This window comes from Fringilla coelebs (genome assembly GCF_963513975.1).
Source record: "Fringilla coelebs genome assembly, chromosome: 15".
In the NCBI taxonomy this organism is placed as follows: domain Eukaryota; kingdom Metazoa; phylum Chordata; class Aves; order Passeriformes; family Fringillidae; genus Fringilla; species Fringilla coelebs.
The window spans coordinates 8,300,214-8,326,221 of record NC_140041.1 but is presented as its reverse complement, the minus strand read 5'-3'; the positions used below and the strand labels follow the sequence as shown (position 1 = coordinate 8,326,221).

General features: G+C 46.4%; 1 protein-coding gene across 2 annotated transcripts; it reads left to right on the top strand.

Moving 5' to 3' along the window:
* Positions 1-809: 809 nt before the first annotated feature.
* On the top strand, positions 810-22,672 carry LOC311159584 (solute carrier family 22 member 4-like; the record flags this gene model as incomplete). 2 transcript variants are annotated; one of them, XM_084215742.1, is made up of 10 exons in its annotated part: positions 810-1,202; positions 7,218-7,321; positions 8,904-9,058; positions 12,608-12,779; positions 14,681-14,807; positions 16,801-16,895; positions 17,834-18,048; positions 18,702-18,884; positions 21,297-21,432; positions 22,597-22,672. In XM_084215742.1, 10 exons carry the CDS (start codon positions 810-812, stop codon positions 22,670-22,672), a joined length of 1,656 nt encoding a protein of 551 aa, XP_084071868.1. The 2 variants fall into 2 exon arrangements, with proteins under 2 accessions (XP_084071868.1, XP_084071867.1); XM_084215741.1 differs by having other exon boundaries at positions 16,795-16,895.
* Between the last annotated feature and the right edge of the window lie 3,336 nt (positions 22,673-26,008).

The following is a 26,008-nucleotide window of genomic DNA, read 5'->3' as shown; positions in this document are numbered from 1 at the left end:
TGAGCAGACACTGCTGACCTTGTCTGTTGCCGAGAGTAAACACTGCTGGGAAAAAGCACTGGGCTGCATTAGGGACGGGATTTCAGGGGCTGTGAGAACGTTCGATTCCTAAAACACTGTCCTTGTTTTCCTCTGTGCCAGTGTAGGAGGGCTCCCATTATTGACGTCGCTGCCTTTCGTGGGATGAGCCGGGGAGAGAGACCCCGCCAGCCCGGCAGCTCCCAGCTGATGGCTCGCTGTTCCAGCTCCCTGTCCATTAACTGTGCTCACGATGCCCGGCTGTGCTCCGCTCCCGCGCGGGTGGTACGATGCTGTGCCTCCATCTTGCAGCAGCAATACAGGGTATAGCCTGTTTTGGGTCCCTGAAGAGAGGGATTCGGGGCTCGGGGAAGGCTGGGGGCGGCGCAATCATTGCCGCGTTCCCACCAGACGCTGATCTCGCACCGGCAACTGCTGCCGAGACAACCGCCCGGTCCCGCCGTGCCGGTACCGGCACAACCCGCTCCGCTCAGGCTGCGGCTGCCCAGGCAAATAAACGGAAAAAAACCGGACACGCCTCCTAAGGAAAGCTCCGGAGCCGGCGGAGCAGAAGCGGTGCCCGGGGGAAAACTCCGGGGATGCCGCGAGGAGGCGGGGTCGGCAGAGCCCGGGGTCGGCCAAGCTCCCCCCGCTCCCCTCCGGCCGGGCCCGCCGGGCCGGGACGCGCCGCCCCGCGGGGGCCGGGCCGGGCCGGGCGGGGGCGGAGCCGCCGGCGCCGCCTCCGCGGAGCGCGCGGCTCCCGGGGAGACCCGCGGAGCTCCGCGCTCGTCATGCGCGACTACGATGCGGCCACCGCCTTCCTGGGCGAATGGGGCCGCTTCCAGCGCCTCGTCTTCTTTCTGCTCAGCGCCAGCATCATTCCCAATGGCTTCAACGGGATGTCGGTCGTGTTCCTGGCCGGCACGCCGGAGCACCGGTGCGTCGTGCCCCGCGGGGCCAACCTGAGCGGCGAGTGGCGCAACGCCAGCATCCCGCTGGAGGTGCGGGAAGGGCAGGAGGTGCCGAGCCGCTGCCGCCGCTACCGCCTGGCCGCGCTCGCCAACTTCTCGGCGCTGGGGCTGCGACCCGGCTCCGACGTGGAGCTGGAGACGCTGGAACAGGAGCCGTGCCTGGACGGCTGGGAGTACAGCCGCGATGTCTATCGCTCCACCATCATCACCGAGGTGCGCGGCCGTGGTGATACCCTTAGCCCGGGCCGTGCTGGGGCCGGGGCCTGTCATTCTGTCTGGGGGTGCGAACAAGGAGCAGGAACCATCGGGTGAAGTGCCTGTGGGAAGGGGTCCGGGTGGGCACGATGCTGCGAGGAGCGGGAGGGATGCGAGTTAAAGGTTGGAGCTGCGCGCCCTCGCCATTCCAGCTGTGTTTGCCAGCTGGTTTTACTCTAGGACAGGTTTGTGTGGAGGGGGAGGCAGAAAATTGAAGCCAGGTAATTTTCTCCTGCCGCACGTTGAGCATCCCAGTAAATTTTCTATGTGATGGAATTGCTCATCCTCAGTGCCGTCTTGAATGGGGACATGGATACGTTCAGATAAACACACCCCCAGCCTGTCCGGGGCTAGAGCAGAGTGGACCGTCGCTGGCCCCGCTCCCTGGAATGCCGGTGGCTTCCGTGGCCGTCAGCGCTGGGATTGGCGGGAGGCAGGTGCCGCGGTCGCTCCTGCGGGAGCCTGACCTGGCCGCAGCCGGGCTGCCCGCTCGGTTTGTAAGGCTCTGTCTGCAGTGGCATCATCTGTGCAGAGCGTCACAATGGAACGTCAGCGGTGCCGGGCAATGTAAGCACTTGTTTGTCTCTTGTGGCCGTGTCATGGTGTGGAGGCAGAGCCGTGCTGTTCCGTAGCGCTGTCACGGAGTGTGGAGCTCCGTTAGAGAAGGAAAATGATTCCTCTGAAGCTGCAGGAATGCTGTTGCTGTTCTTCGTTATGTAATGGGTTTCAGGGAATAACAGGCTCACCCTCATGGCAGGCAGTGGCAGCTGGCAGGCTCCGCGGTCCGTCAGCCCAGGGCCACCCTCCTCATGCACGGCTCACCCTCGGGAGCGTGAGAGGGAAAGGGTGGGGAACCCTCCTCACGAGTCCCTGTGACTCAACAGCAACATCTGCCACCAAAAAAATCGGAGGATGGCACAGCCAGGAAAGGTTCTGATGCTGAGGCGAGGAGTCTGTGCCCTGAGGATGCAGGAGGAGGGTCTGTGCTAGGGGTGTGCAGACATAGGCTCAGCCACATGCCGGGCAGGAGGTGTCAGCCTCCTGTCACCTGCTCAAAGGGACGTCACTGGCACGTGTGACACTTGCCATTTGTGCTGGCACTCATACTCAGTCGCTGGAGATCCCGCACAATATCAGATCAAGGCAGGGGCTCATGGGAGGCTTGCCCTGCTCCTGGCCATGGGCAAATTGAAGCAGCAGCCTGGCTGCTGCTCACATAACCCACAGGCTGGCACAGCCGCATGGCAGGTGCCTGGTGGCCACCACTGGCACACACAATGCCACTTCCCTGCCAGAGGGAGGTCAGTTTATCCTGGTGTCGCTATGAACTTGTTATCTCTGTTTTAGAGTCAGTGCATGCTCTGGGAGAGGCAGTAAATGAAGCAAAAGGAGGAGAAATGTGATTCTTCTTAATGAACAGCAAATAATTTATGTTGGAAGATGCCAGACAAGAGCATTCTGTGCAGTATTTGGATGGGACATAGCTGTGGGGTTTGCCACAGGGCCTGGGGTGTGCCAGACAGGCAATAGCACATTCAGAGATGGAAACCAAGTGCCAGGTTCCCATCTGTAAGCCAGATGGAAAAGAAGAATACTTGTTTTGTTTCAAAATTGTCATGGATATTTGGAAAAAATGTAGAATTTGGTTTCAAAAGAAGAAAAACACACACTGATTAAATGCTGGAAAGAGGCAGTTTCGACAAATTTGAGATGCTTATTTTTGTACCCAACATTTTTATCTGTATTAGGAAAGACAAGCCAGGACAGGCCACCAGAAGAGCTCAGTGAAGAAATAGCTTCAGAACTCAATTAAAGAACAGAACTTGATGGTACAGGATTAAGTGCTGGAGACTTCATTTGATCCATTCAGTTGCATTTAATCCTGTTATTAAATGCTGCTTGAAGGCAAGTGGGAGATGCCAGCTCAGCACCTGTGTTACTTGGTCTGTGAGGACATGCTAAACCCTGGGACCAGAGAATCCCAGACTGAGTCATTTTGGTGGTGCTAAAATGGAGATGATGGGGAAAAGTGAACGTGTCCACAGGTGATCTTTGGGCCGGGCTGATGTAAGAAAGGGGCTGTAAGAGTAATGGTGAGCAAGTGGAAATGTGAGTCATTGTGGGGTCAAGAGTGATCCCTTGGCTGAGACGAAGGGGCTGCAGGGTGTCCTTTTCCTATTGGCAGGCTCCTGGGGTCTGTTACATTGGTATTCTTTTCTGGAACTAATCTACTTTTCTTTTATTTCCAGATAATGATGTTCAGATCAAACATGAATTAGAGGCTCAAGGACAAGCAGTGATTTTGCCCTTCAGAGTAGGCGTTAGGATCCAGTTAGTTCTCTTGAGCCAGGCTGTCACCAGTACTGCTCCCTGGGGACACACTGAGCTGCTCTCCAGCACTGGGGCAGGGCATGTACCCAGACACCCCTTTGGGGCCCCTGCAAAGGGCAGAGGGAGCACCAGAGGCACTACTGGGACTACTGGTCTGTCACCTGTGTCATCCTGCTCAGTCCTTGTCCCAGCCCTGGCCCTGATCTGAGTGAAGGCAGAAACCAGAAGCTTTTGGGACTGGCAGAGGCAAGAGACTGGATAGGAATTGCTGTGGTTTGAAGGCATCTGAAGGTCTTTTCTGTTCTGTTCTGTTTTTTTCCGTCAGTGGAGAGCAGCCCTGGAAGCCCATGCTGTGCTCAGGCATGGAGGTGCTTGTGCTTGTCACTTGTGCACTGAGCAGAGCTGGTCTCATTGCTGGACCTGGAACCCAGGGAGCAGGATGGGGCCATCTGTGAATAATTAACACTTCTTGAGTTATTCATGGTCAGCTTTACTCTTGGAAACAAGTTCAGATTTTCCCTGGTTTGCAGCCCCACCCGTTTACACAAGCCTCCACTAGTGTTTTCTCCTCTGATGTGAATGGGCTGTACTCAGGGGGTTAATTAGTGATTTCTAATTGGCAGGGGGGCACTTTGGGCAGTGAGAGCACCTTCTCCAGCAATTTCAGTTTTTCAGAAAGCTCATCCATCTGTAGTGTTCCTACCAGCAGCACTTAGCAGAATTGGCTCTTGCAGCAGCTGGGGATGTGTGAGAGAGGGCTGTAGGGATTTGATGGGAATAAAGTGATTTAATAACAGTGTTCTTGAGCAGCTCCTATTCCTAGCATTCAGAGGCCTTGCCTGGAATCTTACATGAACTTTGCTCCCCAGTTTGGTTTGCTAGGGACATTACAGAATGACTTCTTTTCTGGTTAATGTATAATTAGCCCAGTAGAGACATTTTGGAAGTTCTAGCTGTAGGCAGTTTTGCTGTGGTGGGCTGGAGCTCCTGTAGCCGTGGAGTGCTTGGTGCTGTCTGTGAGGGATGCAGCTCTGAGGGAGGGGTCAGACAAGGGGTCAGACAAGCTACATTTCACTTTTCCCTACACACTGAAGCGCTGGTGAAACCTTACCATGTTGATATGTGGTTGATCACTGTGCATGAGCCTCAGTCAGAGTGAGTGCCTGTGGGGATGGGAAGCTGGAATTTGGGAGATGAGGTGTAGCTGTAGGGTAGGGCTGTATTGCTCAGGTACCATGTGATATTGGAGCTAAAATAGGTGGATTGTTCACTCAGCAGCTTCAGGTATACTTAAAGTCAGATGGATTTGATGTGTTTGTGTGTTTTCTGGTCAAATGCAGTGAGTTCCTGTAAACAGTAACCCCTCTTTGGACAGCCAGCTGCTGTGTGCTGTTTCCACATCCCCCCAAATCTGAAAGGCTTGACCCTGTACAGTGAATTTTTGCTGGGCATGCAGTATGTCATGGGAAAAAATGGAGCAAACACCTGGATAGGAGGCATTTGGCACCAAGGAGGTAATGCAGTTTCATGGGCAAGTTATTATTTAGCTGGGTTTATTTTACAGCCAATGTGCCTTTGGCACCATGGAGACATTTTGAAAACATTGATCCTTAACCTCGAGCAACCCAAGTCTGAAGGTCCAGGAGCAGGTGCAGTGCTGGTGGCCCCAGAGCAAGGTGCTCAGTACCCAGATAATTGACAGTAGTTTGTATGAGCTGCAGATTCTGCCATGCTGGCACTCAACAGCTTTCCCTGAGAGAGGCAAGGAAGGTGCAGCAGGATGAGGTGAAAGACTCTGCAGTGCACTTTGAATGCCAGGTTTTTTGTAGCTGAATTTTGCTTTAAATACTGGACTTGATTTCTACTGACTTTCTTTACAGAAATCTGTTTTCTTTCACAGGTGAAGCAGATTCCTGCACCTATTTTTCACAACTATCATCCTTGAATGTATCAGAGCCCCACTGACCCACATGCTAACCTCCACCTTCTCAAAACACAGTGCAAATAAGCGCAGGTGTGTGCCCAGACAGGCCCACACTTCACCACCTCTCTCTTCCCAGCAGGGACAAGAAAATACCTTACAGAAAATTCTGCCACAGGGTTCTTTTTGTTCTTAATCGGATTTAAGTCTTGGAGGCACATTTTAGTCCACAAGTCTCCTTGTTCCTTCATTGAAGACATGTGTGTTCCTCAGGAAGAGGCATGGGCTGTGTATTTAACTTCAACTTATTTTTTTCTTGTGTAGCTGGTGTTACTTTGCAGGCTGGGCAAAGGGCAGAGGTACTTGACTTCCCTCTGCTGGCAGAGTCCTTCTGTTCTGACTGAAAATAGGCATTAATTGCATCTCTTGCCTAAATTATAGTCCAAAGCAAACTTCATCAAACCACACCACCTTCCTCCTTGTTTTAGGGTTTGCCTGCCTGTTCTGCAGCAGCTGTGAAGCTCACCCACCAATCCACTGGTGGTTTGTTTTTGGCAGGGCTTGTGGTGCCATCAGACAGCACCTGGGTGTCTCTGTAACACAAGAATTGCTCTTTGTTGCCTGCAGTTGAGTGAGGAACCCGAGCAGCTGAGTAGCTCTGATGGCAGGTTTCTGCTCCATCACCAAACCTTTGCCTGTGCTTGGCCCATCCATTCTGTGAGCAAAGAGTGGGCTGCTGGTGCAGGCAAAGGTCCCTGCTCCCTGATAGCATGGCTAATTATTAAAATTATGCCATACTTCAATCTGTGATCTAACTAGCTTACCATTGTGGTAGAATTATCTGATCTGAGAGTGACATGTTTGAAGCCTCTCCCTAAGTACTCCTGGCAGACATGCCTTAACCAGGAGATTAGTCACCAGGAAGGGAACAAGCCTTGGCAGAGACATGCTCAGCTGTAACTTCGGTGGACAGAGGCTCATGATGCCATTTTTATTTTTTTTAAACCTTGTCTGAGGCTATGAGTAGTTTTAGGTGGAAGTTTCCACACTGGCTCCTGTCCTAAGTCTGCAGCCAGAGCCAGCTGCAGTCATGAGGCTGTGAGTGATGGGTGGCAAGTCAGTGGTGCAGGTGGTGGGGTGGAACAGAATTTGGTAACACTTCAATGCAAGAAAAAGAGCTTTCATTCTGTGTGTCTTCTTACACATGCTTTGTCAGCCCCAGAAGTTATAGAGATGCAGCAGGTTTTGTGCTGGGAGAGGTAAACTGGGAGCTGTCCTTAGCTGGGATGGTTCTTCACCCTTCTCCATTGCTGTTTGACTGTTGGAAGCATCTTGGACCATGGGGAGCCAGCTCCAGGGGTGGGCACATGATGGGAGGATTGTACTGGAAACAGGTCCAGGACAGCCCCTGAGCTGCACACGTGGGCTCCCACCAGGTCTGGCACTGCTGGCCAGAGGCAATGGGGCTGTGTCAGAGAGCTGCTGGTGCTTTGGCCTCAGGCAGTTGCCTGGGGAGGCAATCACTTTCCCTTCTTTTTCCTGTTTTAAGCAGGGTTCCAACAGTGACCTTGGCCAAGAAAACAGTGCTGGTGATGGGTGGAAGTGTGGGAAACAGAATTCCATCGCATGGAAATGTGTGTGTCTCCAAGCAGCAGCCCTGTGCTGGACGAGGCTCAGCACAGCACCGGGGCTGTGTCTAAGCACAGGACTTTCTCTTGCAGTGGAACCTGGTGTGTGAGGACGACTGGAAAGCCCCACTGACCACCTCCCTCTTCTTTGTGGGGGTCCTCATCGGCTCCTTCATCTCGGGGCAGCTCTCAGACAGGTAATGCCATGGGCAGGACACACCTGGGGCATTTGTTTTAAGAGACAAAAGGAATGAAATGTCCTCTGAGTGCCGATCTAAATTAGGTAACTGGCCTGGCTTCTTCAAAAATTCCATCCTGGTGTACCCCAGGTGAAGGATTTCTCTCTCTTGGGCACTTCAGAGCCCACGGACTGATCTCTACAAGGAGCCCATGTGGCTGCTTTGCAGATTGATGCAGTGGGTTTCCCTTCACAACCCACTTCCCATTTGTTTCTTTATCCAGCCTTTTCAGTAGTTTAAAAGATGCTGGGTTTTGCTGCACATTAACTGATAATCCCTTGTTAGAGCTGCAAGATAGGAATTTGCCCTTTGAATGGAATCTCTGCATAGGAGAGATGGTTTGGTGGAAACAAAGTACATATGAGAGGAAGGAAAAAAGATAACCTGAAAATGATAGCAATTGTCATAGCATCTCACTAAGAAGACATAAATGTAAAAAAATCATTACAGGCATTTGATAATTGTCTCAGCAGTGCTGAGATTTTGATCTTGCAAGTGTTGAATGCAGAATATACATTACCTGTGCCAATCTCTGCTCCATTCAGCCCTCAGCCCTGTGTCCATAGCCATATGGTGGCATCTCTGGTCCTGCTCTGACTCCTCTCTGGGACTGAGGATGTCATAGCGTAGCAGTGTTCCTCTGGGTGCTTAGTGGAGGGGTTTCAAAACTCTCTGGGAGTCTTAATCCTAAAGCCTCCAGCATTAAATTCCATGTGATCTGAATTTAATCTCCTGACTCCTGCCCCAGTGCAGAAGTCAGTTGGTGTTACTGTTTGAAAGGGAGATGAGATAATCACTAAATCCCAGTGGTGCCGTTTCCCAGTGGGAGCATTTGAGGAAGTGTGTGTGCCCTGATGGCAGCACAGCCACTGAGAGCCCGGCTCATGCCTTCCACATGAGCTTCCGTGGATTATTTGGGGCTTTTGTCAGTAAAGGGTTGTGATCTGTCCCTAAGCAATTTCCCCATGCCTGCCACAGAAGCCTTTCCAAGTGAAGGGTTGCTGCAGGCAGCAGGTGATGCAGCCTGTGCAGCATCTGTGCCCACAGGTATGAAAAGCTGAGCTTGTCCTGCCTCTCCAGGACCACATGCCACATAATCCTAGTGCAGAGAAACAGGTGAGACAAAGGGGACAGTATGTCTGGCAACTCAGACCAGAACCAGTTGACAAAGCTATTTAGCACACTGAAAGCATAATGGTGTTGCAATGCAGCCTAAAATCCATCCTTTCCTCACTTTCAGTTGTATGGCTTGCTGTCTGCATCTCCCTATTGTACTGTTGCCTGGTCTCCTTAATCTCTGTCTAGTGGCTTTCTGAAGTTTCTGCTCATAGCTTTTCTTCTCTGTTTGTATTGTGGGTCTTGGAAATTTTAATATTTTTTAGTGCATATGAAAATAATAGAATTCTTTAAGATGAACAGAATGTCAGGTTGTGCTAAGATGCATGACTTGAGATTGGATACTTGTTCTCCCTGTGCCCTCTTATATAGCCCCCACCATAAATACATGCTGTTTCAGTAATAATCTTTTTCTTTACCAAAGGTTTGGCAGGAAGAATATCCTTTTTTTGACAATGGCTGTGCAGACTGGCTTCAGCTTCCTGCAGATCTTTTCCACCAGCTGGGAGATGTTCACAGTGCTCTTTCTCATTGTGGGGATGGGACAGATCTCTAACTACGTGGTGGCCTTCATTTTGGGTATGAATATATTTGCATTAGATTAAATGTTTGCATAATGTACTGTTACTTTTTTTCCCTCTGAACCTGGATCTTTTAATTAGACACTGGAAAATCTGCACTGGTAAAATTCCTACTTTAGGCCAGTACGATTTTTTTTTCTCTGTGATTCTTCAGGCCTATACTTTCTGTAGGTTTAGAGAAAAAGAAGAGAGCAGAAGGAGTCTAAATAAGCATCCATTTCATTCCTCTTTGGAGAAGACATTCAAGGCAGTGTTCAGGGTTTAGCAGCAGCAGGTCTGAGATCAGAAGGCATTTGGGTTCATCCCTGCCTCCCTCTGCACCCTTTGCAGAGACGTCAGTGCATACCTGAGTTCAAAGCCTTGGAGCAAACTAGCAATTTCCAGGGACAATAGGCAGAGGAGCTGGATGGATGCCAAAGCCCCATTGGCCATAAATGCTCTCAGTGTTCAGATCAGTGATAAAGTCCTAAGTTTTAGAAGAGATAAGGTTTGCTTTCTTTACTATGAGGAGTGTAGGAATAAAGACCCAGCATCTGCATGGCCTGGGGACCCTGCAGGGAACATGGGACCCCACAGAGGCTCCCACTGGACGCAGGAGTTTCAGGAAAGGCAACTGTATGGCCAAATTATGGGGATGAGTGATGCAGGTCTCAGGGAGAAAATGGGAATTTGCTGTCTTTTAAGTCTGTATAAATATATATTTATGGCTGGTTTTAAACCTCTGGTGTCAACATTACAATTTGAGCTAATGTGAGCTAGATTAAAATTGTACATTATTAGTTAATGCTGGTCTTTCCTACCCAATGAGGTTTAACAGGGAAAAACAGTTCAGAAGAGCATAAAATGAAGTCAGTGCTATGAAGAGGATACAGCATTGTGTCCCCAAGCAGCCAGGAGTCACTGCTGCCTGTGGCACAGGGAGGATTAAGTCAGGCTGTCAGCAGGAGATCCTTTGTTGCTATTCTAACTGTTCCTGCCATTGCTGTCACAATTGCCACTGCTCCCACTGTCCTGGTAGTTGAATCCTTGTGTGGAGCTGATGGAGCAAGAGCAAATGCCTGCCATGGGAAGGCTGGAGGGTTACAGCACTGGGTAAAGCTGAAAATCCTTGTGGAAACACATGGGTGTTGTGTAGCACAGAGGTGCAGGTTCTGATCAGGCAGGAATTTAGCTGCCAGCTCCCCTGGGAATGTGGGGCACAGCTGGATGTGGATTGGGATGCTGTCTCAGTGCTCAGCAGAAGCAAAGCTGAAAGGGAGGGCCAGGAACACCCCAGTGGGCAAATGGCTCTTCTGTTGAGGGAGGGGACTGGGTTTTCCCTGGTGCCATTAGGCTGGTTTAATTGGTTAGCTGTTATTTGCTGGCCCTTGCCCCATTGGGCTGTCTCTTCTGCCATCCTCTCCTCTGTAGAGTTGCCACAGCAGCGATGGCTCCCAGGGAGCAGAGAGGCAGATTCAGCTGTGGCTCCCAGGGAGCAGAGACAGATTCCTGGGGCACTTGGCAGCAGTGCTGGCTCCTCCCCAGCAGCCTTGAGGCTGGTTCTAAGGGCAGGGTTAATCTAAACTAATTTAGACCTTATCTTCCTTGTTTAAGTGAGCCATCAGCTGCCTGTCATGGGTAAGGAGGGAGGTACTTACAGAAGGTGGTCTTTCCTACCGTGTACTCCACAGCCAGGTGTCCCCATAAGCACTGTGACTTCTGCCTGTGGCAAGGCAAACCCTGGAGCTTCCAGGAAGCTGCACATGATAGAGGTACTGAATAGGAGAATATACCCATAAAAAGAAAAGTCGCTCCTATAGAAAGCCCATCCTGATTACAGGATGTGCTGGAGATGCTCCCCTTACTTCATCCAAGGGCAGGCAGGGCTGAGCTGTGCTTGGCAGGGGAGAAGTGACACCAGCACCTATAAATGTATAAAGGCCCCATTGACCCTGGCTGTGCTGCAGCCCTGGCACCCTCCATCCCCACATGCAGTGGGTTTTTTCCCAAGTTCAGCATAGTTTCTCTTGTCATTCAAACTCTCAACATCCAAACCTCTGTTGCCTCCTCATGTCTAGCTCAGACCCTGTTTCAGCATCCTTAGCCACTCAGGCTCATGCTACCCTTTGCACTGCTGCCCACCTTCAGGGAAATAGTTCCCCCTGAGCTGTTAGTGAACTTCTGTAGTCAATGTTAGGGGTTTTTCAGCCATACGGTGAAATTTCTCTCATAGCTTTAGTCTCAGTTGTTCTCTGTGCTCAAAACTGTTGTGTTCAGGTTCTGGGACTGCAAAACACTGCAGAGGTTTGTGAAGGCATATTGGTATTGTCCAAGAACTATTACTCCATGGCTAGGAGAATGAGGGAAGAGGAAAGGCAGGAGAGATATCATCTTATACTGTCTTTGAATTGACACAAATTATAACGTAACATTTAACAGGCTTAAAACAATGTTTCAAGTATCAGACCTCTCCCAGGAAAGACCCTCAAAACAAGAGCAAGTCAAGGGGAAGGTGGTAACATTTATCCCCACACAGTCATTTTAGCCCAGCAAATTCTTATTTTCATATTTTTTTACTGTGACTTTATTCAGTTACTCCAGGTTTACTGAAATGAGAATTCATCAAATAGGAGGGTTTTCCAGTCTTGGGTATTTTATTCCATTTTCTTTGCAATAATAAATGTTGGCGTTCTTGCCATGATACACAGCCCAAATACACTCTCCACACTTTGTGACCCTCAGTATGCTCAGTGTCATTTGTGTTTTAACTGAGTCCAGATCAAACTGTGGCAGTTGTGGCCCTTGCAGTGCTCCTGATGAGAAGGAGACCAGGGGCTGAGAGCTCAAGGAGAAGTGAGGTGGACCTGAGGGCTTCACTGGATTCTGCTAAGGAGTGGCTGGGTGTTTAATTATAAAAGAATTTAGGCGCTGTGGAAGGCTTAGAACTGTCTGAGTTTTCATGACTCAGTATTTGGTTGCTGCATGATGCAATGGCTGTAGGATGCTTTCCCTGACTGCTGCCTGGCTACTGGAACAGTAACATTACTAGAGGATGGCATCTTCCCTGGTTCTGTCCTTCAGCCCCTGATGTGCCCATCCAACATTCCAGCCTTCCTTCTGTTCCCAAAAATAGGTGGGAAATTTGTTTCCACCTCACCTTACTGTAAATTCACATCCTTCCATCCCATGCCAGTCTGCTGTGCTCAGACCTTTGCTCTTTCAGAAGTGCCCAGCAGTGAATTAATCTTAAATCCAGACAGGTTACGTGGGGGGGCAGGATGAGTGTGTGGGGAAGGCTCCTGGAAGTCTGCTAGCCATCCTCCATGCCTGTCCTTATCTGTGTCTGCCAATGCATTAATCAAAGCAAACAGAAGTAGCTTCTTTATCTGAAGGTTCCCAATACTCCCAGCAGCTTTTCTGTACAGGTGTGTCTGTGCTGTGCTGCTCTTTTCTAAGACTGTTTAGCTTTTGTTTGTTTGTTTGTTTGTTTGTAAATGCAATAAAGTATTTAGTCATGTTTGAAAACAAAGAGTTAAAATGCTAATCCAACCTCCCTTGTTTTAAACAGGCACAGAAATTCTTGGCAAATCAGTTCGTATTCTATTCTCTACATTAGGAGTTTGCATATTTTTTGCAATTGGCTACATGTTGCTGCCACTGTTTGCTTACTTCATCAGAGACTGGCGGATGCTGCTGCTGGCGCTCACTGTCCCGGGGCTGTTCTGCATCCCGCTCTGGTGGTGAGTCCATGCCGGGGCCACGCTTCCACCTCCCCTACCGCCTGATGCTCTTTGTGCTGGGTCATGGCAGAGGGTCCGGGAGGAGGGGCACTCTTCTATTCACCAAATGAGAAGGCTCTGCCTGGAGGAGGCGCTTTTTGTTTGGGGTTTCTTGCCAACTTTAAGTCGAGTAACCACCTAGAGTGCCTCGTTGGTGCTGCTACTTGAAGCCCTGCTCTTTCTAGCTGGACAGAAGCACTGAAGAAGGGCAGATAGCCCTATTTGGTTGCTGCCTTGGGCATCTGCTGTTTTCTAAAGGGACAGGTGTTTGAAAATAGGAAAGGAAAAGCAAGGTATCACTCACACTCAAGAATAATTCAACAGGAAGAGTTCTTTCATATTATTCAGGGAACTCCTTTCTTTTTGCTATCTTGAAAAAGTAAATGAGCAATCAGGATCTTTATAACAGTTGAGTAATTTAGACACGCTCTTCTATGGTCTAAAACAACTCCTGCATGTCCCAGTCTTGTTAGAAGTATCTGAAGATGATTTGTTGGTTAGCTGGGAGATTTTTTTTTAACCTCAGTCTTCAAACCAAACCTTTAAAATGGTTTCCAGCTCCACCTCTGCTGTCATTGGATTTTAAAGACAGTCTGATTCTGTTTAAGGGTCAGGTTGCTTATTTCACTTGAAGCATTTCAAATTCCTTCATCACAGCAGCATCTCCCTCTGCACCACCAAGCAGCTGTTCTCTGGGGAGGCTGGTTCTGGGTGGGAGCCTCTCAGATGTCTGCTATAAAAAAGGCACAGGAGGCACAGGAAAATTGTCCCCAAGGCATGGCTTCAGAGTCCTGCTTTGAAATCCATGGGCTGGGAATTCCCAGGCCTTTTAAAAGCTTACACTTAAAAGTGCCAAAAACTTCCTCTGATGGCACTTTGGGGCCTGTGTGGGGGTAGATGGGGATCAGGGTGCCCTGGCAAAGCTCTGCCAAGGCAGGTTGGTGTTAGCTGGTGTTTTGGCATGTGAACCCACTGCTTCCACAGGCCATGTGACTTGCACATCCCTCTGCTCTGTACAGTTCTTGCTCTTTCACTCATTTCCCTTCCAAATTCTCCAGAAGGTTCCCTGCATTCTCTGCAGTCTCAAGATCCTCAGCTTTCCCAGTAAGAAGAGCAGTGGAGGCAGCTCATCTTACAGAAAGTCCCATTAGTGATTAATGATCAGATATAAATCATCTGATGTTTGTAATTATTAACCTGGCTTTGAGTCAGCCTTTGGGGCTCATCAGAAAATGAGTGCTTGACCTGCTTTTTTCCAAGGAGAGGAAAAAGTGCGGCTGGTTAAAAGGAGCGAGATAGCATCTGTTAATAGCAAAGGATTTAGTTAAGGAAAGTTAAAGTTTTCTGCCCTTGCTTGGTGTTAATTCATTCAACATGTGCCTGTAATTGATTAGAAAATGTCATCAACTCTGCAAGGGGACACTGCCCCTGCCCTCCGCCTGGGAGAATCTGCCTCAGAGCTGTGGTAACATGGTGAGGTTTGTATATAAAATTCCTATGACACAGAACCTTTAAATACACACTGTGCATATTTAAAGCATTTCCACATTGTGTGCAGTTTCCTAAGAATATTTTTGATTCACACTGGCTAAGCCACCCCCATCCTTTCTGTCTATCTGGTGACATCTGGTGGACATCAATTATTGCTTAAAAAACAACCACTGAGGACAAAGCATCTACTTTAGCATGACAATAGGTTCCATGTATTTGAATTACATTGCCCACATGCTTCTGTGCTGGCTGTCTCCTGCTGCAAGCAATCTGTGAGATCCGAGTGTAACTCCTAGGCACAATAAATATGTTATTTATAACTTATTACTTTTGGGGAAACATTGAATCACTTCTTCTGAAACTTATTATAGGATCATTCCTGAGTCTCCTCGGTGGCTGATCTCCCAGGGAAGATATAAGGAGGCAGAAGCTATTATCCTAAAGGCTGCAAAAATGAATGGCATTCCAGCCCCAGCTGTGCTTTTTGACACTGCAGAGGTATGTTCCATGCATCCTGGTGCTTCACCTCCGCTGGCACTCCCCTGTTTGGCTGGTTGAGAAATGCCAGCAGAGCTGGTTTGCACCAGCAGCTCTTGGGCTGGCAGTGACTGCTGGCCTGTGGTAAGTGCTGGGTTAGCAAAGTGATCAAAGAGATCAAAGTAAGAACCCAGAGGGAGGTTTTATTTGTTTGCTTCTCACAGTAAAATTCTCTTCCTCAGCAGTGGTTTATTGTGGTTTTCAAAGCAAGGGTGACCCAGATTGCTTCATCCTTTTGGCACTGCAAAGACCCAAGGAGAATGTGTTTGTGCCCATTTCAGTTTGGTGCATTATTAGCAGTTTGCAGTTTGCAGTTTGCAGTTTAGCAAGAGCCCTTTGCAAGGGTCTGTGTGGGGGACCCTGAATCAGCACCCACATGAGCTGGGTCTGTGTGGAGCCTGAGGGACTCCTCAGGTTGCCCAAACCAGCCAAAGCACCTGAGTGCTACAAGGGGACTTGAAAACCATGATGTAAGTGAAGACAGGGAAGAACATCAAGCTCTTCTTCAAAACTGTGGTTTTTCTGTATTTCATATCTATTGGTATTGTATTTCATATCTGTTGGTTTAAAGAAGAAAGTCTGGTGAAACTGGCAGCCCATCAAGCCAGGAAGCAGCACAGCCACAGCGGGATGGTTGGTTCCTGTGTCCATCTCCACCTCTGCTGGCTCTGCCCTCACTGGAGCTCCTCACAGAGGCACATTTTTCCTGTGCAAAGGCACCTCCAGCCCTGCGTCAGCAATGACCGAGTGTCTGTAGGTCGGATCTTCCTCTGCTGCCTTATACTGCCACCTTCCTTTTGTGGCAGAGAGAGCAGAAAGCAAAGCACCGTGTGCTCCTCTGCAGTGTCTGCAGGACAAAGATGCTGTGAGTTACCCCTCCCCTGGGCAGAATCTGTCACCTGACTGTCACACTTATATTTTGGCTGAAGATTTCTTTCCCAAGTGGAAGTTTTAGTGTGAATGGAAGTGTGTGTTCCAATTATGTGAAGCTCATTATACACCAGCCATGGAAAAGCACTTCCCTTGCTTCACAACAGGCCTCAGATGTCTTTCAATCTGGGGATGACTTTTTTGGATTGCAGCATTTTATCATTCCTGCCTATTTTCTTAAAACAAGGAGACACTCACCTGCTTCATGGAAATTTTGTGTGCCAAAGTGTTTGTCCAGAAAAGCCTGAGGAAGATGTCTGCATGCTAAGTCTCATGTTGGAAGTATTTTTCAAACACTAATAGAAACACACTCCTTGGAAACCATCATCTATTCCTAGGAAAGGGCATCTCCTGGGTAGTCCTGTAGGGAGAAGCAGGGTGGTTTTTTCTTTGGGCCTGGGGGAAGCCTGGCCACAAATTCTGGCTTTGCCCTAGCAAGGGCAAAGTGTGCAGGCAGAAAGGCACCCTAATTGCCACTCAGAAGATTCCTGCTTCAAGCCTCAAACTAGACCCTTTATCTCCAATCTGAGGTGGTGGATGCTCCTATGATGTGCCCTGGCCACCTCACCAACCTTTCTCATCCGTTCCTCTCCCTGTCAGGGTGCTGGCAGGCAGCAAAAATGGCTGTTTTCCTACATTCATTTCCCACCACTTATGAAGATTTGACAGAATTGAATGGACAGTGCAGAAAATGGACAGAACAATGCTTCTGGTACTGAGGTTACTTCTGGAAGTACTGCGTGAGATCCTTAAGGAAACGTTAACTCATCTGCCTGGTCAGCTGATTGTCCTTTCTAATTAATCTTCGTGGTGCAGTGGAAACTCCCATGAGTACAGCTGGGTGCAAAGGCAAGCTCCACCTAAGGACTGTGCTCCCTGGTGCAGAAGTGGCCCTTGGGCTGACCACTTATCCCCTGATAGTCATAACTCCGTAACTGCCTGGACTGTGGGTAGCAGAGGTTGTTATGCTCTTAGGTGTGTGGGAATTTTTTTGGTTTTGTTTTCCTTTTTCCTTCAGATGCAGGATTCGAAGCCCCAGCAGCAGCAGAAGGCTATCCTTCTGGACCTATTTCGAACCCGAAACATTGCAACTATTACTATTATGTCATTACTTTTGTGGTAAGGAAATGTGTATTCCTAAAGTACCCAGGCAATAGAACAGTTCCTGATCTGAGGGCACATGCCACGGGTTTAGATAATAAGTCTGAGCCTCAGAGCTGAGCTCCAGTGGTCCTTGGCTGGTACATGGCCCTCAGTGTCCTCACAACCACACTGCATTAATACACGAGAATAAGGAGACAGTAAAATAGTTAGAAAACTGTATGTAACAACTTCTGTATTTTTAAGTATGTTGCTTTTTTTTTTTTTAATGCTCCCCATCTCTGTAATCTCTATTTGAAGATAAATGTTCTTCTTGAAGCAAAGGCAGCAACTCAGTAACATAATAAGAGCCAGACCCGTGGCCAGCATTTTTGTTCTGTTCTGTGCCCATCTCAGTCCCTGCCTGGGCAGACACGAGAAATGAGGACCCAATAATGCTGTATAGACAAACCAGAACTCTTTTCAGTCCATATTCACTCCAGCAGAAAGGAACTGGCTAGCACATTTGGTAAGGCACTCCTGAGATCTGAAACATGAACATCCAGCTCTCTGTGAAGATTAAATAAGATATGATGGAACTGCTGAGGGTGGGAGATCCTGACATTAGCTTCAAGTAGGAATGTAGTTGGCTTGGGAAGCTTGCAAGACTGTCATTGTGTCTTTGAGTCCATTGCAGTGAAAAGCCTTTGTGAACAACTCCCACAAAGCTTTTTTACTTGGTGTACTGTATGCAGGAAGGACAGAGAAATCTGAGGTGTCTTCAAGCTGCTGTGGATATGATCACTGAATGGGATGACAGAATTAGAAAGAGGGGGTTGCCACTGAGACTTTTTTAAGCCACAATGCCTGTGGCAGCGCTTCGCGGTGTCCTATTTTTGTAACGACATCTGAGGCAACACTGGAGGCGTTCAGAGACTGCTGTTTCTGGAATAACTTGATTTTATTGCTTTCCTCAGGTTTTTCACATCAGTTGGTTACTTTGGCCTGTCCCTCAGCACTCCAGACTGGCATGGAGATGCCTATGTCAACTGTTTCCTCTCAGCTGTTATTGAAGTTCCAGCATATGTGATCGCCTGGCTTCTCCTCCGCTCCCTCCCACGGCGCTACTCCTTATCTAGCACCTTGTTTTTAGGGGGAAGTGTTGTCCTCTTCATTCAGCTGGTTCCTACAGGTACAAAATTAAATATTTGTATATGAAACATTCAAAATATGTTATGGTACTGTATACTAGTACTGCAAAATTACTGGAAACCAGGATCAAATTTAGAATTCGAGGTCAAGTTCATGCTGATCCCTTGCAGCCTTAGGTTTTTTTCTTTTGCATTTGTATATGCTGAGTCACACTCGACTCTCATTTATTGTGTCAAATTACTGAGCTTTATATAGTTCAGGGGGAACCAAGTTCTAAAATGAAAGCTGAAAGTGTACTGTGATTTATCTGGTTGTGTTCCAGGCTACAAAAACCTGCATCCGGATTTCCCTGTGTGTAAATCTCCAAAGGATTTTGTGAAAAAGGGGTGGGTTCAAGCTTGTAGTTTATTGCTGCGTAATCCAGTTTTGTTCCATTTCAAGAATGCTCTTTTTGGTTGAAGACAACCAAAATCTGAAAAATATAAAATAACCTGAGCATCTACATTAAGCTTAGTCGAGAGTTTGAAATCATATAGGGATGGGATTAACACTTTGTATAATTAAAAAACCCTAAAGCTCCCAACTCGAGATCTTTTGGAAAAACAGCAATACAGGTTTTTGGATGTAGAAGTAATACAGGTAATAAGCACAGAGTGTTGTTTATTCACCTTGATTTTATTTTTTCTCCTCCAGAACTTAATGTCCTCTCTGTTGGACTGGTGATGCTTGGGAAGTTTGGCATCACAGCTGCATTTTCAATGCTTTATGTCTACAACGTGGAGCTGTACCCAACGCTGGTGCGGAACATGGCAGTGGGAGCGACTTCCACGGCCTCCAGGCTGGGCAGCATCATTGCTCCTTACTTCGTTTACCTGGGTGAGATCTCCTTCTTCCTGCCTTGCACCACACAACTGCCACAACAGAGAAGTTGTCTGGGCTTCTGCAGTGCAGGCTCAGCTTTAAGTCCCTCCACTTGTTGGCTTTTCAGTTCCTTCTCTCAGCTTGGGTGTGAGTTCACATGGTAGAAATTAACGGGAGCTCCCTGGGCTTCACAGAAGGATCAGGCACTTCATTCCTTTAGGGACCATTCATCTATCTCTGAAGTGGGTTAGAGCTGGTCCAATACAATGATGATATTTATAAACTATGCAAGCAGAGTGGCTGAAATGATATTCACATCTCGGGATGCCAGTTAGTTTCCCGGGAGAGTGTGACAAGAAGTGGTCTTGCAAGTAAGGAAATGTAGCAGTAGGAAATTCATTGCATGGTACTGTCCCTGTGCATCCTGAGATGGGTATGTTGGCAGGTGGGAATCCAAACATTTCCCAGGATTTGTGCTCTCTAACGTAATACATGGAAAACATACAGGTTAAGTAGCATGAAAATGTGTTTACTTGAAGTGGTTTTTTAAATTTTTTTTTGTTTCTAAGCCAGTCATCTCAGCATTCATTCATTTTGCTTTTTCTTATTGCTCAATATTTCTGTAAGCAGAATTATTAATTTCCTCATAGGCTTTTTTTGACACTCAATGCCATCACATTCTGAGTGCTGCACATATATTAACTGACAAATATTTTTGGTTTGGTTTTTTGTTTAATACATAAAATACATGTTCCTCATATTGCAGACAGTAAGTGTTAGGGGACTAAGGGTGAGAGTATCTGTGAATACCAGCTGTTCAGTCTGGGGTGCTCAATCTCCTCTTTCTTTCATTCACACATGATTTATTTCCTTCTGCCATCACTGGACCCATGTCAAGCTCTCTCTGACCCTAATGAGTGTTGCTTCCTGCTGAGATCTTTGATACAACATGAGCTTCACTTTGCTGGCTCTGACAAAACATTGCTGGTATGGCTGAGGGGTTCCTGCTGATTCTCCATGCCAGGAGAGTGGAGAGGAGATTACTATCTGTAACTAATCAGTGTTCACTCACCTCTGCATTCCAGTGTAACTGGAACATTCTGTACCAAAAGTGATGAAAATACCTTGTCTTAGTTTCATACTTGTACAGTGCAAATGTGCAGTAAAAGGGTCAGCAGGACTGTGACTCTCCTTAAGGTCTTCAATCTCCATTGCAGCACTAAGAGAGAAATGTAGACAAAATAACATTTTTGCTGATTGTTTTTTGTGGGTTTGTGGATTTTTTTCCTCCCAGGTATCCATAGGCTCAGTCTTTAAAAAAATCTTGTTCCAGACATCAAAATAGTTTCTTAAACTTTAAGAGGTTTGAGGAGAAACTTGTCAGCTGCTGCTATTTGCTACAGCTAAATTAGGACCTTGCAGTTCGTCCAGCTCAAAAACACAGAGGAGATCAGATCACAAACTTCAGCTATGTGGGACATACCCAGAGGTCCTCTCTTTAATCTGAGTTTATTCCATACCTTATAAAGTATATTGCTCTATCCCAGCTATAAAATAAAGCTGTCAAGTACAGTTTGGTAATTTCTCTATCTCCAATACTTTAACTTCTAGCTAATCCCTTTTCTGAAAGACCTTTTCATTGCTGTGCTGTTGTGACTTGAGGATCTTGCATCCTGCCTAAACAGTTGTGTGCCAGCTTGAGGCTGCTGGCAGAGGCTGCTGCCTTCAAGTCCAAAATAATTCTGTGAGTAGACTAAGGTCAGAGCCTCATGTGTTTCTTGGGAAGCCTGATGTTCTCTCCCTTTGCAGCAAGGAAGGCTTTAAAGCAGTTTCCCATTAATGAGCTGTTAGTCTGGAACTGACCTGTTCAGCTGACTTAGTCTCTTCCCTTCTTTTGCATCAGCCCAGCAGGGTACACGATCTCAGGCAGTGATTACTGCTTCACTGCTTACAAGCAATTTTATTCCCTCATATTGTTAACAGAGGATTTGGTTCTTCATGACAGTGTGGTACTGAAGGCTCCAGCAGAGCTATTGCCTTGCAATAATGTTGATTATCCCAGTTGAAAATTTAAAAAAAAATAAAAAGAGTTGAAAATATAAAAATATAAAACCCCAACCAAACAAAAAAACCCAAACAAAAAAATTACCCAAACTTTTGGCTGCAACACAAATGTGGGAGTTGGCATGAAATTATGGTAGGTGTGGCCATCCAAAAGCACATTTTGAAGCTTTAAAATTGAAAAGTCCCTTTGCTGGCAGGTAATAGATATAATTCAGCTTTGGGTTCACCTTTGATATTGATGAATCTTTCAGCTAATTATTCCAATTAATTCTGCATTACAGCAATGCCTGAAATACAAACTTTACATGTGAGTTTGTCAGTTGTGGACATTGAGTACTGTTGGAATGTTCTGTGTTCTGCCAGGTGCCTATGACAGATTCCTACCCTACATCCTGATGGGGAGCCTGACTGTGCTGATTGGGATCCTGACCCTGTTTCTCCCAGAGAGCTTTGGCAATCCACTGCCTGAGAGCTTTGAGCAGATGCTGAAGGTGAAATGGTAAGGCAGCTTTCATTCATCCCACGCTTCACAGGAGTTTAGAACACAGTCCCTTTTCACAATCAGAAAACATGTTTCTTCAGGTCCACTGCAAAACTTCAAAGCTCTCAAAGTGCCCTTCAGATTGTTTTCTTTGGGTTTGTTAATTTGACAGACAATGACATCACACAATTTCTCCAGAATGTCTAAACCCAAGAGCTGATGTCTGCTGGCAAAGCAAGGCTGACCTTCACAGCACCTTGAGGCTCTTGCTTCAGATGTCCAGACATTTTCCATCCTATTATATCATTTACTCTCCTTAACTCTTAATTTAAACTATTCCTTTAAACTATTTATTTAGTAGGATTATATGTATTATGAGACCCTTCATTCTTCCAGTGTAGGTTTTTTAGGTACTATTCTAAATTAAGCACAGGATTTCAACATTCTAGACTCTTCTTGGGCAGCCAGAGACAGGCCAGGACAGCTTTTCCTCTGGTTTAAATGACTTAGCTGTAAGCAATGACAGTTCTCATGTCCCACCAACACTGCTACTTAGGGTGCACTGAGCAAACATTTCTGCTCAAATCCATGCACATCCACTACAGTGTGAGAAAAATTTTTAGAGCAGCAGAGGGAAACTGAATTAACCAAAGAGCAGCTGCACAGTCACCATTCAGCTCAGTGAGAGCTGGTATTGGAACAGAATTTGGCCCTGTAAGCAATAATAGCTTGAAAAAGCTAGAATTCCCTTTATCTAATTCTTGGTAAGCCTAAGGAGCGGTCATTATGGTCTCAGAAAAAGAAAAATTGCTAGGCCTTTCCTTGAGAAAGGGCATGTTGGTCTTTATTACAATTACTTCTTGGATGTCTCACATGTGGCTTTTCAGCTTTGCAGTTGAGAAACTGTAGCTAGAAATCCTAGAGTCAAACCAGATTTCCCTCGGAGCCTTCTTGGATGAGCAGCCTGAAGTAACTGAATTATAGCTGCGGAAGGATGTTCAACCTCCAAACGTTGTTTGCTGCACTGCTGCTGCCATCCAGCAAGGCACACTGTACAGACCATTATATTTCATCTCATGTTTATATTAGCAGTGTTACATGGTTATTGTAGTGGTGCTTGTAGGAGAGGGAAGTGTCTGATGATACCCTGGAAAATGTTCTGAGTCTTTTACTTGCTTTCAGTTTCAGAAATGAGCAACAAACCACTGGCATTAGGAGTTCCAAGGAGAGTCCTAAAAGTCTGGTAACACCTTTGTGAAGAAAGACACACCTCTCAGAGGGGCTGAAAGAAGAACATAATCATCTCAAAATGCATTTGCTGCCAGAGGAAAATGAACAAAACCCAACAGCTACTGCACCATAGTTGTTATCCCCTGTGCTGCTGTCCCCACAATACATGGTATACTGAGCAGATGCTGTCTGCTCCTGCAGGACCATTATCCTGTCATTCAGTGTCCTGTTCCCTGCTGTTTGTCAGCAGACACAGCCCCTGTTGAGAAATGGGGGCCTGTCTGTGCTGAGCACAAGTCAAGGAGTAAGCTGGAAGTGAGCCTTAGAAATAACACAGCAGTGACTCTAGGCAGTCAGGTACTTGATAAAAGCTGCTGAAAGGGAGAAAAAATAATAGCAGACCTAATGCTGGTGTTTATTCTCACTTTGTGTGTTGACTGGAGGAAGGGGAGCTGGGTGTCTGCCTTTCAAAACTTGAAACAAACATCCTGGCCTCCTTTGAAATCTGTGACCAAAGCCCATAGACTAAGTGGAGTCAAAATTCATTTGCAGCAGAGCAGACACAGACTTCCCTGTAAGGACATGGGTTTTAAACCCATCAGAGTAGCTTTAGGTGTCACTTGCTTTTCCCAGGACCTGGGATCCCCATGTTCCTGTAAAAGCTGCTGCTCTTTCATAAAGCCTGAGCCCACCCTAAACCCTCAGCTTTGTGAATCTTCAGTGTCTTTGGGGAAGGGGGAAAATCTTGAGCACTGAGAAAGGACTATAATTTGCTGACTTTCTGGTGGGTCACACCCACTTTCAACAGAAAAGTGAGCTGTAGCAAGTCCATGATCCTGTCCCAACGTGCCATGCATTATAGCTTTCAGGTTTTTTGTGGTATATGGGCATAAGCAGTTTTTTTAGCTCTCTTGGGGTGTTGTTTTTTCTTTTTCCCAAAGTATTTAATTTCTTCTTTGAATATATACCATTTTGTTCTGCACCTTCAGAGAACACTCACTGCAGTTTCAAAAGCTTTCACAAAACCTTTGTAGAATTTGCAAACTTAAAGGTGATTCGATGCTAACAAAAAATCTGATTTTCTCTACTGGATATGTTCACCTGCAGCTATTAGAAATTCAAAAGGACTAATTTGGGACCACAGGATTTTTATTTAAAAAACAAACAAACAAACCCAAACAACAACAAAACCAGGATTTTTCAAATCCTACAGATTATGTATGTTTGGGGGTTTTTTTAAGTTCACCAAAACTAGATTTGATAAAGATAAATGTAGAGCTCAGAGTTGTGCTACTACTGTTTTATGAACACTACATTGTTTGAACAGTGTGATTCCTCTTATTTTTGTATTTATTGCCTGTATGTGCACTTCTTGGTCACTTAAAGTCTGTCAGACCTGGTAGACTGATTTTTATCCTCTATAAATAACAATTAGCCCTGATTCACCTTCTGTAAGGGCTAACAAAAGCACAGTGTCTCATCTCTAATGCATGAGTTCAGGGTATGTTGTCTTGTGCTGGCTCTTGGCACAAGAATGAGGCTCTCCCTGAAGTTCAAGCACAAATATTAAGCTTTATAAACAAATGCAAGGAACTTGTGCAATTAACTCAAGCTGCTTTTGGGAGTTGAAATACTATTTTTAATTTCCTGCAGTTATGCTTTTGCCATAAATGTAACATGGCATAAGAAAACCTGTGACTCCTGATCTTCTCATCCCTTCTCAATCAATTTCTCTAATAACAGCAGTATTTAATCCTGCTTTTACTTTTACAGAGTTAATCTAAAGATGTACTGTTTAGATGTAACTGAATTTCTCAAGAAAGCCTTTTTATCAGCATATAGGACAGGTTTGAGGACTTGAGTTAAATATAGGTGGTCATATTTTTATGAAGATTGTTATTTTGAGACTTATTTTATGTGACTGTAGGCTTGAGTATTTCTAAAAGGTAAATATTTTTGTACTCTTGAACCTTTCAGTATCTTAAAACCCAATTTTCCTTTTTTAAATGAGTACAGTGTTTTTTAAAATACCATGTTATAACCAGTATCATTTTTCTTACTTAAACATTGATCTCGAGCTAGCATCACACTTCAGTATTTTTTGCAGCAGATTTAATAATCTTTCAGGGGAGTGGAATGCCCTTCTTAAAATTATGTGAAGTTGTTATAAGGCCTTATGGAATCTGAGCATAGTGGAAATGAGGGAATCCCAGCTGGATTGTTCTCACTGACACAGGGGTCATCACCCTGTGCCTCATCTGTAGCCTCTGTCACCTTACTGGGGTCTCTCTGTGCAACCTTGGATCCTCAGCTGACTTGCTGGATCTGCTAGTTATATGAAGCTGTAGTAATTGTCATTCATTGCCCTCTGTCTTCATTGCAATAAAAATGTGCACTGACATTGTTTCAACCTGCTTCGTGTGTGGATTCTATTTGAAGAGCAAGTCTCTGAACTTAAACACTTGGTGCCAAGAATTTTTAACTAAGTAGATAATAAAATGCATTTAGCCTGGATCAGGCATGGAAAAAAATTCCTGAAATAAGCTCTTTCACCAATTAAGTTCTTCCATACAGGAAAATTATGATGGTGTGGTACAATTTTTCTGCCTTTCAGGTGCATATCCCTGGTAGCTGACTCTGGCCAGGCTCGGGATGATTTTGGGATTTAACTCCTATTATGTCATTCCTTTTCTACCTTCGAGATTTCTCACAGCTGTGTGATTCCAACCTGTGATAAAAGATCATTGTAAATACAAGTGTTCAAAAAATGCTGTAAAAGGTACACTATTTTTTTAAAATCAGTTAGAGGTGGGGAAAAATATCAGCCGTAAAAAGCCACTTGAAATGTGAATTAGCTTTATGAAGAGCAGGACCAAATTTCTGCAGCAATACAATTCAGCTCTGTGAACTTCCTGCCAGTGCCACTAGGTAGAACTGAGATTTTAGGCCTAGGGTTAGAATATTATTTATTAAATTTATTATTTGACAAGCATGTAGTACACGTTGCCTGAGAAAATAGTGTCAGGGTCAGGAAAGCTTTTTTACAGCTTTAGCTGAGCCTGCTGAAGGGACAGCGGCAGCTGTGGGAAGGTGCTAGAGAGTGTCATGAGGAACCCTTTAACTCCTGGACTTGCAGCAACTGCCCTGCTTTGATGAGCAGAACACTCCATGAAGGCTCCTGGCTCATCCATGGCACGGACCCCAGACAAGGTTTTATGGAAGACCCCCATAAAGGCAGGTTCACATATGTGCCTCGGGGGCTGCAGGCAGCCCAGCCACCATTCGGTGGGAAGGGGCTGCCCGGGGGGTGCTGGTATCCGGGCCCCTGGAGGTGTTTAAGGCAAGACTGGACGTGGCTGTTCGG